This window comes from Camelus dromedarius, chromosome 15 (assembly GCF_036321535.1).
Source record: "Camelus dromedarius isolate mCamDro1 chromosome 15, mCamDro1.pat, whole genome shotgun sequence".
Taxonomy (NCBI): Eukaryota; Metazoa; Chordata; class Mammalia; order Artiodactyla; family Camelidae; genus Camelus; species Camelus dromedarius.
In genome coordinates, this window is record NC_087450.1 from 47792616 (window position 1) to 47809903 (window position 17288).

Sequence of the window (17288 nt, forward strand, 5' to 3'; positions counted from 1 at the left end):
TTGTGTCCTTTGAAAAAGTTGAGAGAAGTAAGTCAGCCAAGTATGTGCTTATAGTTTTGTATAGTAACCTTTTTATGTATCATTCTGCTTCTCTTCATTTGTTCTTGTGCATTTGAGTTGTCATCTGGAGTCATTATCTTAGCCCAACATGTACACTTTTGCTTCTGCCCACTTCATTGTGCTGCTGTTGGCAGATATATTATATTTGTATACATTAGGCCCAACTCACACGCACGCATGTACATACACACACATACAGCATAAGAAACTTGGAAACAGGCATTTTCCTAATGGAGAGGAAGAAGTAAGAGAGAGGATAACTATCAAAATTGTGAAAATTGACTAGGTAATTATTATAATAGTCTTTATGAACTTTTTGGAGGCATTAAAAACTGATGCAGATGAAATGAAAGGATTTATATTAATCAGTAGAAGGAATTTAGATAGGCCTAGGATCTTAATGAGAGTTGGGGAAAATCTGGGTTTGCTATTGAGGTTAGTGGGAATTGAAGTAGAGTAGGGCTCTGCAGGCTGTGGGCCATCCTTGAAGGCCAATTTAAGTTTGAAATAAATTAATTTATATCAATTCCTCCATACAGTTACCATATTTTCTAGGTATCCTAGAGATGTCATAAGTTCTATTAGTAATGTAGAATTCATTATTATTTCTCTTTGAGAATGAATTTAGCTTGATACATTATCTAATCATTCCATTGTAGTTCTAATTATAAGCTGTTACATTTTTTTCTTCAGAAATACTTTATACATTTTATAAGAAATTCAAACAGGGTATAAGTGTTTTAGGTGGAAAAAGAAAACCCTTGATTCTCTATAATCCAGTGTTTTATTTTCTTTAGTGTCTGGACTATTTCTGATTATTTAGGAATGGGAAAATAAGTAGAGAAAAAGAATAAGCTTTCTTTTCTAATAAGTTTCCCCTGTTATTCATGAGTCGATGATAGATATTCCCTAAATTTGGATGCCAATTAAGTTTATTGCTTTGATTCAGAACGTGTTTTTAAAAGCCCTTTGCTGATGTAATGATTTTAAAGATTTTACTGTCTTTAAATAGGAGAAAGAAACATGCCATTCATAGTAGTGATACAACTTCCTCTGATGAAGAACGCTTTGAAAGAAGGAAATCAAAGAGCATGGCAAGAGCAAGAAATAGGTTAGTAAACTTTTGTTATTTCCATGGTAGAAAAAAAGGAATAACAATTTTAACTATTTGAATGGGATTCTTATCTGTACTATAGCATTTTGCTAACAGTGATATTCAACACATATTTTAGACTAGAGTAATACACTGACTTGGTTTTTACTTAGTAATTCTTAGAGTAGAAATCTAATCTTGGGAAACTTCCTATAAATTACTGACTGTGTAAGTATTCAGTAAAATAGTGTGTGGGAAGGTGAAGAAAGAAGAGCTAGGGGAAGAGGCCAACCTCTATAAGAGTCTTTTCTTCAGTGCCTCTCTTCTAATTCAAATCTGTCTAATGAGGCTGATTTTAGATGCTTATAATGATTAGAGCACTCAGAGTAAGATTTGGTTTCTAATAGAATTATCTCAAGAGCCCTTGGATTTCGTTGGAAAATTTGTTTTATTTTTGGTTTAATAAGTATGTCTGGTGATCTCTGCTTAACTAGACTAAATACTCTGATTACTATGTGGCTCATTAAAATCTCGAGTTTTCAGTGGGGAAGAGTATCAGTATTTTGTCTAGTAGATAATTAAAGAATCAAGTTATAATTTATTCTTTAAAATTTAATTTAATTTTCTAGCTTACATTTATAATGCTAAGCATAAATTCTATTTAGATATTTTACATTTAGCAAAACATTTCTATAATTTGGTATTATATATCTACTGTAGAAATACCAAGTTTTCAGTTAGTTGGCCTTGGAAACAAGTTTGGGTTGGTGCAGATTGTATGCTGAAAAGAGTTCCTCATGTGAACGATGGAAAGAAAATGTAAGAGAAAAACCTAAGTTTAAATAAAACATTTTAATGCCTCTTTAATCTGAATTATTCTGATACCTGCTTTGGAAATACATTTTGAAAGTAGGTTTGGATTCAGAAATGTCATTGAAGGTACATAGAAGCTATACTTTTTTTGAGCCTGTTTATGTCATCTTTTGGTGTTTACACAGTGTTAAAAGAGAAAATAGATTATATTTTCTTAGGGGTAATTTAAATTAAATAGTATAGAATTTTAGGCATCTGAAGATCTATTTTAAGATAGGTACACGAAAGATAAAGCTTAGTTCTGAAAATATGATCTGAAATTGGTTTACCTTGAATAAAAGGGAAAGAAATTTCTTCTATCATGTAAGCTGAGTAAGTATACCCTTATGCTATCTGAAGATAAATTTAAATATATAATAAAGCTTGATTTCATTTAATATCATATAGTACATATAGTAGGTCTCTTTTTATTTTATATATGTGTAATATGGAATATCAGGTTTGTTAAATTTTCTAAGTTGGTATAGATTAGGGTCTTTGGACAAATAGATTAATGATCTTATTTGTTTTGTCTAGTGAATAAATTATTTTTGATCTGTTTAAAAGAATTTAGTAAAAGTAGTTTAAAAATATGAAATCCCTTGTCATTTTCTGGGTTATGAGAAAAAGGAGAAAGATGAAAATGTGTCAAAGATTTAAACTTATTATGACATTAAGAATATGAAACTTTTAATGCTGTCTACTTGAATTTTTATGAATTTCAGATGTTTGCCTATGAACTTAAGAGCAGAAGATTTAGCTAGTGGTATTCTCCGAGAACGTGTCAAAGTGGGTGCAAGCTTGGCTGATGTTGATCCGATGAACATTGATAAATCAGTAAGTTTTGTAAATAGTTTCCTAGAAATAGCTTTAATTTTTTTTTTTAAGGTTATTGGTTCTAACTCAGTACACAATAAAAGTAGAAGATCACCATTAGTGTTTTGATGTGTATATTTTAGAACCTAGCACTTCAGGTCATGTTTGATAATTACTCAAGTGTTTCTCTTTTTTTCCATTTCAGTGTTATTGGAACTATAAAATGAAAAATGGGTAGAAAATCAGGCTGACAAATATGACAAGGCCCCATAAACCATGAGAAGCAGTGGTGTATTGTTGAAGCTGCCTAGATTTCATGATCATATTTGCATTTATTAATTTTTTGGGTTTTTTTTGGGGGGGGTAATTTTATTTATTTATTTTTAATGGAGGTACCGGGGATTGAATCCAGGATCTCCTGCATGCTAAGCATGCACGCTACTACTTGAGCTATACTCTCCCCCACTGTATTTGCATTTTAAGTAGATCACTCTGTCTATGATGTAGTTAATGAATTTGAGGGAAGCAAGGCTGGCATTAGGGAGACAGGTTTGGACATAGTTGTAATCTAGTAATCTTTAGTAATGATCATGTTAGAAAGTAGGATAATGATGGAAAGAAGTAGTAGATGGATTTAACAGAATTCAGGAGATAATTCATAGATGACAGAATTTGATGAATTAATTGCTTTGGGGGAATGAGGGAGAGAAACACATTAAATGTATGACCCAGGTTTCTGGCTTAAGTGTCTCGGTGGGATAATGAATAGTTCTACTCTCTGAGGTTGGAAACACAGAAGAAGGTATGTTTTAAGATGTGAAGATGACTTAGTTGTAGACATGGTTAGGTATCTGCGACACATCACAGTTGCAAGTAACTTGTAGGAAATTGGTTATTTAGGTTTGACATTAAGGAGAAGTATCTGGGCTAGAAATCTGGATATGATCACCAATGTAAGGATCATTGTGGTCACTATGGAAAATGAATGGTAGTACCCAGGGAAAGTATGTAGCATGAAAAGAGAGACAAGATTTAGAGGACATGGTAGATTCTTACTGTTAGTAGAATCTTTTGGGACGTTCTTACTGTTAGTAGAATCTTTTTTGGGGGATACTTTGGGATAAGGTTACTGCATAACCAAGAACATACTTGATATTTCTTCTTTGCGCTCATAAACCTTTCTATACAAATTATTTAATTGATTCTCATGTGAAAGGCTTAAATTATCAAATGGTTTTGTGTATATTGTTGAGAATGAAATACTGGCTATCTCTAATCTGAAGTCATAGGGGAGAATATTTTACTACTGAGAAACTAAGGAAATTTCAGATTATTTCAGAATCTCATGTCTAATAGTTCACATTCTCAGGGGACCAGACATAATGGTCTTTGTTTAGTTGGGTTTACCAGCACCTTATTCTCTTGAATCTAGTTAACTTTAGATGTCTCTATCACTCAATTAGAATAACTTATTTTTGTTAAATTTGAAGTCATATACAAGAAGAATAAGCTTTTCTTAGAATGTTTCTGTTATTTAAACTCCATATTTATTTTTCTAGATTTTTTTTCAGTCATATTTCTATCATATTCCCTTCAAGTACTTTTTTCTATACAATTTTTTACTTTACAACTTTAGATATTTGAACAGATATGGATGGGAGGGAAAAAAATCTCTGTTGCTTCTTGTGATAGATTAGTGTTTCTGAAGCTATTTTTTCATTGTCTCCTAAGGGGAAAAAATTAAATTTCTCTCTAGATAAATTATTATTGAAAAATAAGATTTTGTCAGGTAAAATTGAGCATTGGAGGGCACAAACCATTGTAATAGCTAAGATTTTTTTTTTTTTACTTACTCCTGAACTAATTTTTGCCCACCTTCGGAACAATATTGCCCTATTAGAATGTTAGATTAGCCATTAATCCTGGTCCTTAGTTACAAGAAGATTAATGAATAATAGCTTTATTTGCCTGAGCTGAAGTGTAAACTTGAATTTTACTACCAACTTTATTTTTCTACACTTATTTCAGAAATGTAATTTTTTGAACTTTAACTTAATAATGAATTTTTTGTTTACACTTCAGTTCTTGCTGAAGGCATGCATTTCTGAATCATAAGATTATCTCATAAGTTTAAAAAAAATGTATGAACAATTAAAATTATTTTGTATTAATCTTTTCCCTTTCTTTCCAAGGTGCGGTTTGATAGCATAGGTGGATTGAGCCATCATATTCATGCACTAAAGGAAATGGTAGTATTTCCACTTTTATATCCAGAAATTTTTGAAAAATTTAAAATTCAACCTCCAAGGTAAGCAGTGTCCTAGATGTTTATTATTATTATTGCTGTTAATTTATCAATTTTCAATTAGTAAGTGATTATAAATATAAATATTTCATATGTATTTATTTGATGTGTTCTAGCAATGAGAATTAGGAATGAAATTTTATATTTAGGGTTCAAAGGCTGTGGTACTAAATGTATTCTTGAAGTTTATATTTTGGCATTTAAGAGTCAGGGACAAGATGCGATTCTTTATACAGGCCTTGAATATACAAGTGGATTGCCCAAATGGATTTCCTTAATTTGGTTTTAACCAAATTTACCTTAATTTGGTTAGCATTGAGTTTGATGCTATATATTGATTAATCTTCAGAAGCATAATTTCAATGAAACGTTTCTTTGACTTGATGATGTGATATTTTTGAAATGGTAAGCTTGATAGTTAACTTTTATGATCAGATTGTTTTTAATCATGAGGTGGTTAACTATTAGAAAAGGCTGAGAAATTATGTCAATGGAAATTGGGCATAATAAAATATTCTGAAGATGTGTGTATAGACTATTAGATTTAAACTGCTAAATGTCCCTTTTCATTTAAGAAGTACTTTTATTCACACTTGGTTTTAATTCATCATTCCTGTGTTCTAGGATGTAGAAAATCTTGCCAAAGAGTGACCTTCTGTTTGGGTGGAAAAAAAGTTGGCCTGTAATTCTTTAGTGACTTTTAAAAATCATAATAGCAATTTATTTGTTTTTCATATGATATAACTTGAATTTAAAAAATAATTATTATTTTCTTCAAAGCAATAAAGTTATATAGCCTTGGGAGAAACCTTAAAACATGGACTTATAAGCAGAAAGTGTTATAAGCAGAAAGGAATCCTACTCCTTAGTGATGAAAAGTTTTTTATTTCTTTACAGCTTTCTTTTATATATATATGCATATATTAAGTTTATATTTTGCCTATATTATACACATGTAAACATTTAATATAAATGAGATTATTCAAAAATACCCTTATGTAACTTTGTTTTTCACTCTATAGTATATTATAGACATCTTCCCATTTCAATAATGTGTATTATTCATTTTGGCATCATATTAGTGTTCAATTTATAGATATAGCATTGTATATATGTGCCCCTTATTATTAGATAGCATTTAGATTAAAAAAATCTATCTTTATAATATTCTTTTTAGTATTTCTATATGACATATTCTAAAATGTGAAATTTCCTGATCACAGGGAAAACACCTTTAATATTTTGATGTATCGTGACAAATTACTCTCTACTCTGGTTAAACTAATTCTCTTCTGCCAAAGCTTGGTGCTTTGAGAACATCCTTGAGTCCTCTCAGCAAAGTGTAACTTTTGTCTGTATAGTACAAAAAGCATTATCAGTGTCGAATAATTATAATATACATTATTACAAAATTATATGGGAGATGCATGCTTTTATATTGGTTATTAGTGGTGTTGATAACATTAATTTACTTTTGTTGATTCTTTATTCCTCTAGGGGCTGTTTGTTTTATGGCCCTCCTGGCACAGGTAAAACCTTGGTTGCCAGAGCGCTAGCGAATGAGTGCAGTCAAGGAGACAAAAAGGTAGCTTTTTTTATGCGAAAAGGAGCAGACTGTCTAAGTAAGTGGGTTGGTGAATCTGAGCGGCAGCTTAGGCTTCTTTTTGATCAGGTAAGTGAAGTCAGCTAATATGAGAATGTCTTCTTTGGAATATTTAATATGTTTAGTCTATAAATACAAACTGTTCATGACAAAGCATATTTTCTAATCAGTATGTTAAATTTAGGATCAGTGGTCTAAATTTGTATGCTTAGATATTTAGTAGCAGTTTCACTGCTAAGATGGATGCTAAGATGACTAAGATGATTCACAAAACATTTATTGGGGTGGCTACTAGGCATATAATACCATGTTAAGTGCTCTTGAAAACCCTGGGTATAACATATGTATCACTAGATTAAAATTGAGGAAATAGAGCAAGCATAAAAAGTTAAATATCTGTGCAAGAAATCTCACAAAACAGTATGTTATTTATTTTCATTAGTGTAAATATGGTGCCAGAAGAATTCAGTAATAAATGCATGCTTTTAAAAGGCAGAGTAAGGTGGGTAAACACCATGTAGGCTACTTTTATTCTTTATATATGACAGTAACTTTAAAAATATTTCTTAATACTCATAAAAGTTAGTCTGGATGAAAATTCACTTTTAATTATTTGAGCTACTAAAGAAAGTCATTCATATTTGGCAATGCAACTTATATTTCATTATATCTAAGGAAATCCACATAAAATTAAAAAAAATTCAACAAGCATCTGTTGAGCAATCATTACTGATTTGATGTGTATCAAAGTCCTTTGTAATTGGTAAAGCATTTCAGGTATTATTTTTACTGTTAGAATTGAAAACTGCTGTGTTCTAGATAGTGGATAGTAGAAAGAGGAATAAAGTAAAAATTTTACCATCGAGGTGCTCAGTGTTTATTGGGAAGTCAAACATATGCCGTCTTCATGCTTCAAGAGACTTTAATAATAATTAGAAAATAATATAAAATAACATTGGTGGTTTAGGAAAGAGTTAGCTTGGGAATGCTGGCAAATTGTCCAGTGACTTAATTTTAAATTTTTGACAGAGTTATACTTTTTGCCACTTATGCTGGGAGTAGGAATGTCTCTTGGTTTCATTCAAAACCATAGCATAAATCATGCTGCTTTTAAAATCCGTATTTATTTCTGTTTCATAGTTTTCTTTGTGGATAAGAGTAGTTGGAATGTTTGCTTCCTTTAAAAAAAATACTACTGATCGTCATTAGTGTCTTTTTAAGTGAAAGGGTCTACATTTCCTGAATTAAGGACATGCTCTGTGTACCAAATGAAAGTAACGAGGTACAATCAGCCCTCCATATCTGCTGGTTTCACATCCACAGATTCAGGCAACAATTTGATCTGTGGTTCCTTGAATCCACAGGCGTGGAATTTGTGGATGTGGAGGGCCAACTGTATTATGCCATTTTATATATGGGACTTGAGCATCCTTGTATTTGGTATCTGCGTGGGGTGTTGGAATCAATCCCCCACGGATACCATGGGACGTCTGTACAATATATTGACCAAGAGTTTGACCTGTGGTGTCAGAAATATGTTAGTTCATCTGACTTTGCTAGTAACTATACAACTTTAAGTAAATGAAAGCATCTGATCCTTGTTTGCCTCTTCTGTAAAATGGGGGGAGTAATAATTATCTCACTGGACTACTGTGAGTTTTCACTGAAAGGAAGTATATACAGTTGACCCTTGAACAGTCTGGGGGTTAGGGGCACCAACCTCTGTGTAGTCGAAAATCTGTGTATAACTTTTGACTCCCCCTAAACTTAATTACTAATAGCCTACTGTTGACTGGAAGCCTTACCACTAACGTAAACAGTTGGTGAACACATGTTTTGTATTATGTAGTATATACTATATTCTTACAATGAGGTAAGCCAGAGAGAAGAAAATGTTAAGAAAATGATAAGGAAGAGAGTATACACTGAAAGTTTACATTGCCTGATTACAAAATAAATTGTCTTTCAGCCTACATCAATATTGTCTTATATGGTACAGAACACTGTAGATGTTATACATATGACTAACACTAGGCATCAGAAATGAAAAGATAATATGAAAAAGACATTCACATTTATTTATAGGTATTGTGTATTGATAATGAAGAAGCAGCAGTATGACTACTTTACAGTAGCCTTGTGTAATTGATAAGATTGTTTCACAGTAGCCTAGCCTATACACTAGTGAGTGAATTGTTATTAAATTTTTATGGTATACAGTATTACAGTCATATTCTTAATACAGTATTGGAAACATTGCTATATTAGGAAAAAACTCTTACCCGTGTTGATTTGCTGATATGCAGTTTCTCCAATTACGAGAGGGGCATGCTATATGGTAATGTAATTCTCTGAAAACAAAGTTATGAAACTAAGAAAACTAACACATTTTTAATTTTTCTATTAAATATCATTCACCTTATACATAGTAAGGATAGACTGTTTCAGTACAAGTCTTGCACTCGTTCTACATAATGAATACTTAAGTGATGATATGACACAAAAACACATCACACAGTTTTAGCTGTACGGTTATTAGATTTTTCACATGGTGACACAAGTACATAATAAATAAATTTAACTGTACAGCATGATGATTGTTCACTATTCATTAAATGGAAGTGGGTCGTCATAAAGGTCTTCATCTTCATTGTCTTCATGTTGAGTAAGCTAAGGAGGAGGAGAAAGAGGACAGTTTGGACATGCTATCTCAGGGGTGGCAGAGGCTGAAGAGGTGGAGGAGTTGGAAGGGGAGGCAGGAGAGGCAAGCACCTTGCTTTAACTTTGTGGAAATACATGTAATTTCTGCCTAACTTTTTTGCTTTTTCATTTTTCTAAAAATGTTTCTATATGGTGCCAATCCTTTTCCTACAGTTTGCTTTAGTTTCAGTGACTGTATCATTGAAGGGTCCATGTTGTAAAAGAAGTCAGAAGCAGTCTTGAATAGTCAGAGACCTGCTGCTAGATTGTCTAATGTCAGTTTGTTTTCTGGCACTGCTTCTTCTATGTCTTCTTTCTCATTTCCTGGCACAGGTTTGGAGGCATTCATATCCATTAGTTCATCTTCTGTTAATGTCTCTTAGTTCTTGAATTTCTCCAAGATTCATATCTTGAAACCCATCACCCCCCACCTTTGTTGCCACATCTACAATCTCTTTCATGATTCCCTTTATTGACTGTCGTAAATCCTGTGTATACATAACATCTCCAGTATTCTCCAGCAGGGATTTATTGTTTTGGGCTTGATGGCTTTCACGGCTTTTTCTCTAACAATGATGACTTCCTCAGTGATGTAATCCTTCCAGACATTCATGTTCTCTCTATTGGGGTTCTCTTCCATAGTGTTCACAATTCTTTCAATAGAGTGTTACGTATAATGAGCCTTAAAGATCCTTATGACCCTTGATTGAGAGGCTGAATTAGAGATGTTGTATTTAGGGACAAGTAGGTCACTTCAACACCTTCGGGACTGAACTCATGGGGTTCTGGGTGGCCAGGGGCATTGTCCAATATCAAGAGAACTTTAAAAATCAGTCTCTTACTGGAAAGGTGCTTCCTGACTTCAGGGACAAAGCATCGATGGAACCACCCCAAAAAAGGGTTCTCATTGTTCAGGCCTTCTTCTTGTACAACCAAAAGACTGGCAGCTGGTGTTTACCTTTTCCCTTCACATCTGGGGGTCAGCAGCTTAATAGATAAAGGTAGTCCTGATCATGAGTGTGACTGCATTTGCACAGAACACTGGAGTTATTAGCCTATCCCTTCCAGCCTTAAATCCTGGTGCTCACCTGTCTTCCTTGCTAATAAGTGTCCTTTGTGGCTTTTTTTTTTTTTCTCAGAATAGAGCTAGGGTACTGTCATCTACATTAAAAAACTGTTTAGCTCTTACCAAAGTGGGTATAGAGGGAACATATCTCAACATAATAAAAGCTATTTATGACAAACCCACAGCCCACATAATACTCAGCAGTGAAAAGTTGAAAGCCTTACCACTAAAATCTGGAACAAGACAAGGATGCCCATTCTCACCACTTCTATTCAACACAGTATTGGAAGTCCTAGCCATTGCAATCAGACAAGGAAGAGAAATAAAAGGCATCTAAATTGGAAGAGAAGAGGTAAAATTGTCACTGTATGCAGATGACATGATACTCTTATCAAAAACCCTAAAGGCTCCACACACAAACCACTAGAGCTGATAAAAGAATTTGGCAAGGTAGCAGGATACAAGATTAATAGAGAAATTAGTTGATTTCTTTACACTAACAATGAAATATCAGAAAAGGAAAGTAAAGAAACAACCCCTTTTAAAATTGCATTCAAAAAAATAAAACATTTAGCAATAAATCTGACCAAGGAAGTGAAAGCCTTATACACAGAGAACTACAAAACATTGATTAAGGAAATTAAAGATGACTTAAAGAAATGGAAAGATATCCTGTGCTGTTGGATTGGAAGAATTAATATTGTTAAAATGGCCATACTGCCCAAAACAATATACGGATTTAATGCAACCCCTAACAAATTACCTATGACATTGTTCACAGAACTAGAACAAATAATCCTGAAGTTTGTATGGAATTACAACAGACCTAGAATTACCAAAACAATACTGAAGAAAAAGAACAAAGCTGGAGGAATAATCCTCCCAGATTTCAGACAATACTACAGAGCTACAGTAATCAAAACAGCATGGTGTTGGCACAAAAACAGACATATGGATCAGTGGAACAGAATAGAGAGCCCAGAAATAAACCCACAGACTTATGATCAGTTAATCTTTGACAAAGGAGGTAAGAATAATAGAGAAAAGACAGTCTCTTCCGCAAGTGGTGTTGGGAAAACCAGATAGCCACATATAAATCAATGAAGTTAGAACACTCCCTCATGCCATACACAAAAAGAAACTCAAAATAGCTTAAAGACTTAAACATAGACAAGACACTGTAAACTTCCTAGAAGAAAACATTTTCTGATAGAAGTCTTAGCAATATTCTCCTTGGGTGGTCTACACAGGCAATAGAAATAAAAGCAAAAATAAGCAAATGGGACCTAATTAAACTTAAAAGCTTTTTCACAGCAAAGGAAACCATAAGCAAAACAAAAAGACAACCTACAGAATGGGAGAAAATATTTACAAACAATGCGACTGACAAGGGCTTAATTTCCAGTATATATAAACAGCTCGTATAACTTAATAACAACAACAAAACAAAACAAAACAACCCAATCTAAAAATGGACAGAAGACCAAAACAAACAATTCTCCAGTGAAGACATATAAATGGCCAATAGGCACATGAAAAAATGCTCAATATCACTAATTATCAGAAAATGCAAATCAAAACTACAATCAAAATTATACCAGTCGGAATGGCCATTATTAAAAAGTCCACAAACGATAAATGCTGGAGAGGGTGTGGAGAAAAAGGAACTCGTATTGCAGTAAACAGGAAGAGAAACACAGAAGATCTGGGAGAGATCACTTTTTACTGCGATATGTATTGTAATTTACAAGAGAGATGAACTGCTCACGAGGAGGTTAGATTAGCCTCACATAGCATTTAGAGCAGATAGTCCCAACACTTGAGGTCAGTGCAATAGTAATAGGAGGTGGCTAAGAAATTATTATAGTAGTACAGTATGTACTGTGGTTGATTTTATACAGTTATGATTTAGTCCTGCATCTTTGTACATTTCTCTGGACTGCAAGTGGTGCCATGTACAATGTTTATCATGTAAGTTTTGATAGATTTTTAACTTTTTATAATTTATGTATATTTTATGGTAGTAAATGATAGATTAGTATCTACATATATTTTGTGCATCCGTCACATACTTTGTGGTTAAATTTTTCAGTATTTCTGGGCTGTATAATTTGTGTGTCTTTTCAAATTGTCATAAATCTCCCCCAATTTATTCCTATATATTTTTTTGAAAAAAATACATGTATAAGTAGACCCTCAAAGTTCAAACTCGTTCAGAGGTCAACTGTAAAGTGCTTATCACAATAACTGGCATTAAAAATACTGTACTTGGAAAGGATATAGCTCAAGTGGTAGAGTGCATGCTTAGCAAACACAAGGTCCTGGGTTCAATCCCCAGTACCTCGTCTAAAAATAAATACATAAGTAAACCTAATTACCTCCCCCAACAAAAAATAAAGTAAAATTATTAGAAAAACTTATTAAAAATACTATGCTTGCTTCTTGCAATTGTGTGAGGCTATAGTTCTAAAATAGAACTGTGTGTTTCATTTATGTAAAAGTAATAGTGAACTCTTTACTCTTCTTGTCTTACATAATTCTAGTCTTACAAAGTTCTTTTCTGAAACCTAAGGTTTGTGGTTGATCTGTCTTTCAGTTAAAATTATTAGAGAATACTAGAAAGGTTAACGAGTATCATAGCAGTCGGAGAGAAAGGAAAAATTTGTACCCTTTTTTTTTTTTAGCTTTATTTATTTATTTATTTTGTTTTGCGGGGGAGGGATGTACTTAGGTTTATTTATTTACTTACTTTTTAGAGGAGGTACTAGGGATTGAACCCAGGACCTCGTGCATGCTAAGCATGTGCTCTACCACTTTGAGCTATATCCTCCCCCTGTACCCTTTCTTTAATAAGCTGACCTGCCTGTGAACCAAGAATTTGCTATAAGTAATTTTGAAACAAAAGTCAACTATTAATTTGAGTAAAATTGAGTAATTTGAGTAACAGAGTTTTCATTTGTAATCATTTCAGTTAAATTAAGTTTCTGCTTAGATCTAAGATTTAAGTGAGAAAAATATTGCTGTGAAAGTACCAGAAGAAAACTATGAAGAAATTTGTTTCAAATCAGAGTAGGGAGAGTCTTGACTATGGATGAAATGATCCACTGTATAAGATCTTTTTCTAGATTCTGCATGGCAACAAAATAATGGTAAGCAAAACCAAAAGATAAATGAGATCCCCTGCAGAAAAAGATTTGTGTTTCCTTTCACAGAGTCTAACTTTTAAATAAATAGCTCCTAGAAATCAGTAAGCAGAAGATCAATGATCCAGTGGAAAATTGGCAAACTTACATAGAAAAAGCAATATAAATAGCTCTTTAAGCTATTAAAAATATTCACCTTCACTGATAATAGAAATAAAAATTAGAATGAAAATGAGATAACATCCTTTACCCTAAAAAATTAGTCAAGAACAAGAAGTTTGGTAATACATTGTTGGTGAGCACTAAAATATTTCTGGTGAGAAGGCTAAACTGGTACATCAATGGAAGGCAGTTTGCAGATACCTAAATTAGAAATGACACATGCCTTTTGAACCAGTAGTTTCACTTTAAACTTTTAAAATTTTGATATGTTTATACTCATGTACACAAATATTTATTCTAGCATTGTAGATAATAGGAAGAGATTGAAAGCTTAAATATCCATGAATAGGGGAGTCTTTTTTAATTATGGCATGTACATACAGTGGGGCATTTTGTAGCTATTAAAAAAGAATGAAGCAGCTCTTTATATACTTACATGGAAGCTAATTAAAATATCTTGTTACATAAAATAGGCTGTGATGAAAGCAATGTGTATAGTGTGTTCAAATGTATTAAATAAAGTAGTGTATTTAAAAAATACATTTTTTTGTATGTGTATAAATGACATATGGAAGAACAAACTGAAAACAGTAATTGCCTACTGGGAGAGGATCTTGTGGTTGGTTGGAGACTGGGGTAGTAAGGAGCCTTTCTTTTTATTGTGTAATCTTTCTTACCTGCTGTATGTTGTACCATTTGGTTATATTACCTATTAGAAAAACACAGTAATTAAATTAGAAATGAAAACTAATATAGTAATGTTTGTTTTCTTTTTATACTAGGCATATTTGATGAGACCATCTATAATATTTTTTGATGAAATAGATGGATTAGCGCCAGTTCGCTCTAGCAGACAAGATCAGATCCACAGGTAATTTTTCCTAATCTGATTATGTTGAATTCTTTTCATTTGTTGACATAGTATTTAGATTTAACCCTTGGATAAGTGCTATGAGGCTTAAAAGATAAGATCTGTGTTCTTGAGGAAGACTTCTTTCATTTAGCACAGGGGTCAGCAAACCACAATCTAAGGGCCAAATCTAAACTTCTCATTGCTTTTGTAAATGAAGTTTTATTGGAACACAGCCACTCTCATTCCTTTTTGCATTATATATAGCTGCTTTTGCACTACAAGAGCAGAGTTAAAGGAGGAGTTGTGAGAGAAAAATCATATGGCTTGCAAAACCTAACACATTTACTTTCTAGCCCTTTACAGAAAAAGTTGCCTAATTCTGACTTAGAATAATGTTTTTGAGATTTATCCATCATGTATACTAATATCTTGTTCTTTTTTATTTTTGAGTAGTATTCCTTGGGCTCTGTGTGTGTGTATGTACCACAATTGTTAATTCACCTGATAGAGATTTGGGTTGCTTCTATTTTTGGCTTTTATGATAATACTACTGTGAACATTTACATATACATTTTCATGTGCGTATATCTTTTCATTTCTGTTGGGTAAATAACTAAGAGAGGAATGGCTGGATCCTATGGTAAATGTATGTTTAAGTTGATACTGTTTCCCAAAGTCGTTTACCATTTTATGTTTTTCCCTGTAATGTATGAGGATTTGGGCTGGTATTTTTATTCTGTTTACTTTTCTCCATTCTAGGCAGTGTGTAGTAGGGGATTAATCTGCATTTTCCCAATGACTAACAATATTGAGCGTCTTAGCATGTGCTTATTGCCCATTTGTATGTTTTCTTTTGTGAAATGTCTCTTAAAATATTTTATTCCCTTTTAAAAAAAGTCATATTGTATGTCTTACTGTGTTATAAATTTTTTTTTATATACTCAAAACTTAAGTAAGCCCTCGTCAGATCTATGTTTTGAAAAGTTTTCAACTAGTTTGGCTTGTCTTTTTGCTTGTTTAACTATGACTTTTTGAGAAACAATAAGGTTTTAATCTTGATGAAGCCCATGATACAATTTTTTATGTGTATTTTTTTGTGTGTGTCTTAAGAATAATTGCCTAAGCCAGATTATCAACAGTTTTATATTTTCTTCTGATATTAGTAGGTTTAGCTCTTTAGTTTTGGTCAGTGATTGATTTTAAGTTAACATACATATGTCAGTATAAAGTAAGGGCTTGAGTTAATTTTTGTAGATGGTTCAAGGTATACACTGCAGTTTATTTTTTCCATTTTTTTCTCCAGTTGTTTCAGGACTGTTAATGGAAAAGATTACCTTGTTTTTGTAGAATTACTTGACATCTTTGTCAGAAATTGGCCATCAAGTTGTCTGTTCCTAAACTTGTTACTCGGTTTCATTGATCTTTAGGTTTATCCTTACACCACTGCCTTGATTATTTAATAGCTTTGTATTGAGTCTAATTACTGTGACCTCTCCAATCTTGTTTTTAAAAATTTTTTTTAATAACTTCTTTAAAGAGCAGTTTTAAATTCACAACAAAATTGAGAGGAAGGTACAGAGATTTTCTCTTTACTCTGTGCCCGCACATGTACATTGCCTCCCTCATTATCAGCATCTTTTATCAGAGGGTACATTTGTTGAAGAACCTGATCTATCATAATCACACAAAGTCCATAGTTACTCTTGGTGTTGTGCACTTTATGAATTTGGGCAAATGTATAATGACATGCATATATCATTATAGAACTATACAGAGTATTTTCACCATCCTAAAAATCCTCTGTGCTCTATCTGCTTATCCCTCCTTTCCCTCACCATCCTACCCACTCAGCCCTTGGCACTACTGATTGTCTTACTGTATACATAGTTTTGTCCTTTCCAGAATGCTGTGTAGTTGTAATCATCCTGTATGTACTCTTTTAGGTTGGCTTCTTTCACTTAGCACTATACATTTAAGGTCTCTCTATGACTTTTGTTAGCTTTTATTTTTATTTTTTTCCTCTTTGCTTTGGGTTTAGTTTTTTCTTTTTCCAGATTATTAAGATGGAATTTTAGATTTTGATTGAAACTTTTTTCTTTTCTAATATAGGCACTGAAAGCTCTAAGTTTACTTTTAAGTACTGCTTTAGCTGCATTCCTGTTTTTGACCTCTTCTATATTTATTATCACACAGTTCAAAGTGATTTCCAATTCCTCTCGTATTTCTTCTTTGACACAATGATTATTTAGAAGTGTGTTGTTTAATTTACAAATTTTATTTTTTCCTGATTATTATTTACTTATAATTTAATTTTTTGTTAAGATATAATTTACATAAAACGTTATATTAGTTTCTCTAATATTATTGTTATCAGAGACCATAACTCTTACAGTCATTTTAAATTCACTGCTGTTTCCTTTATGTCCCAGGTATTGTCTGTCTTGTGAATTTGTATTCTTCTGTTTGTGGTATAGTATTCTATATATATATATCAAGTAAGACAAGGTTGTAATAATGTTACGCAGGATCTTTTGTGTTTTTCCTGATTTTTTTGTCTAGTTATTTTATGAGTGGCAGAGAGATGTGTTAAAATGCCCAACTATGATTGTAGAATTGTTTCTTTAGTTCTACTGGT

General features: G+C 32.6%; 1 protein-coding gene across 3 annotated transcripts in view; it reads left to right on the forward strand.

The window, feature by feature from the left end:
• ATAD2B (ATPase family AAA domain containing 2B) overlaps nt 1-17288 on the forward strand; it is a 141499-nt gene that overhangs the window by 45234 nt on the left and 78977 nt on the right. For all 3 annotated transcript variants that reach the window (XM_031466652.2, XM_010992935.3, XM_031466651.2), the window contains 5 exons: nt 1073-1171; nt 2731-2842; nt 5014-5129; nt 6624-6798; nt 14583-14671. In XM_031466652.2, coding sequence (XP_031322512.1) covers nt 1073-1171; nt 2731-2842; nt 5014-5129; nt 6624-6798; nt 14583-14671 — 591 coding nt within the window. The remainder of the gene's footprint in view (nt 1-1072; nt 1172-2730; nt 2843-5013; nt 5130-6623; nt 6799-14582; nt 14672-17288) is intronic.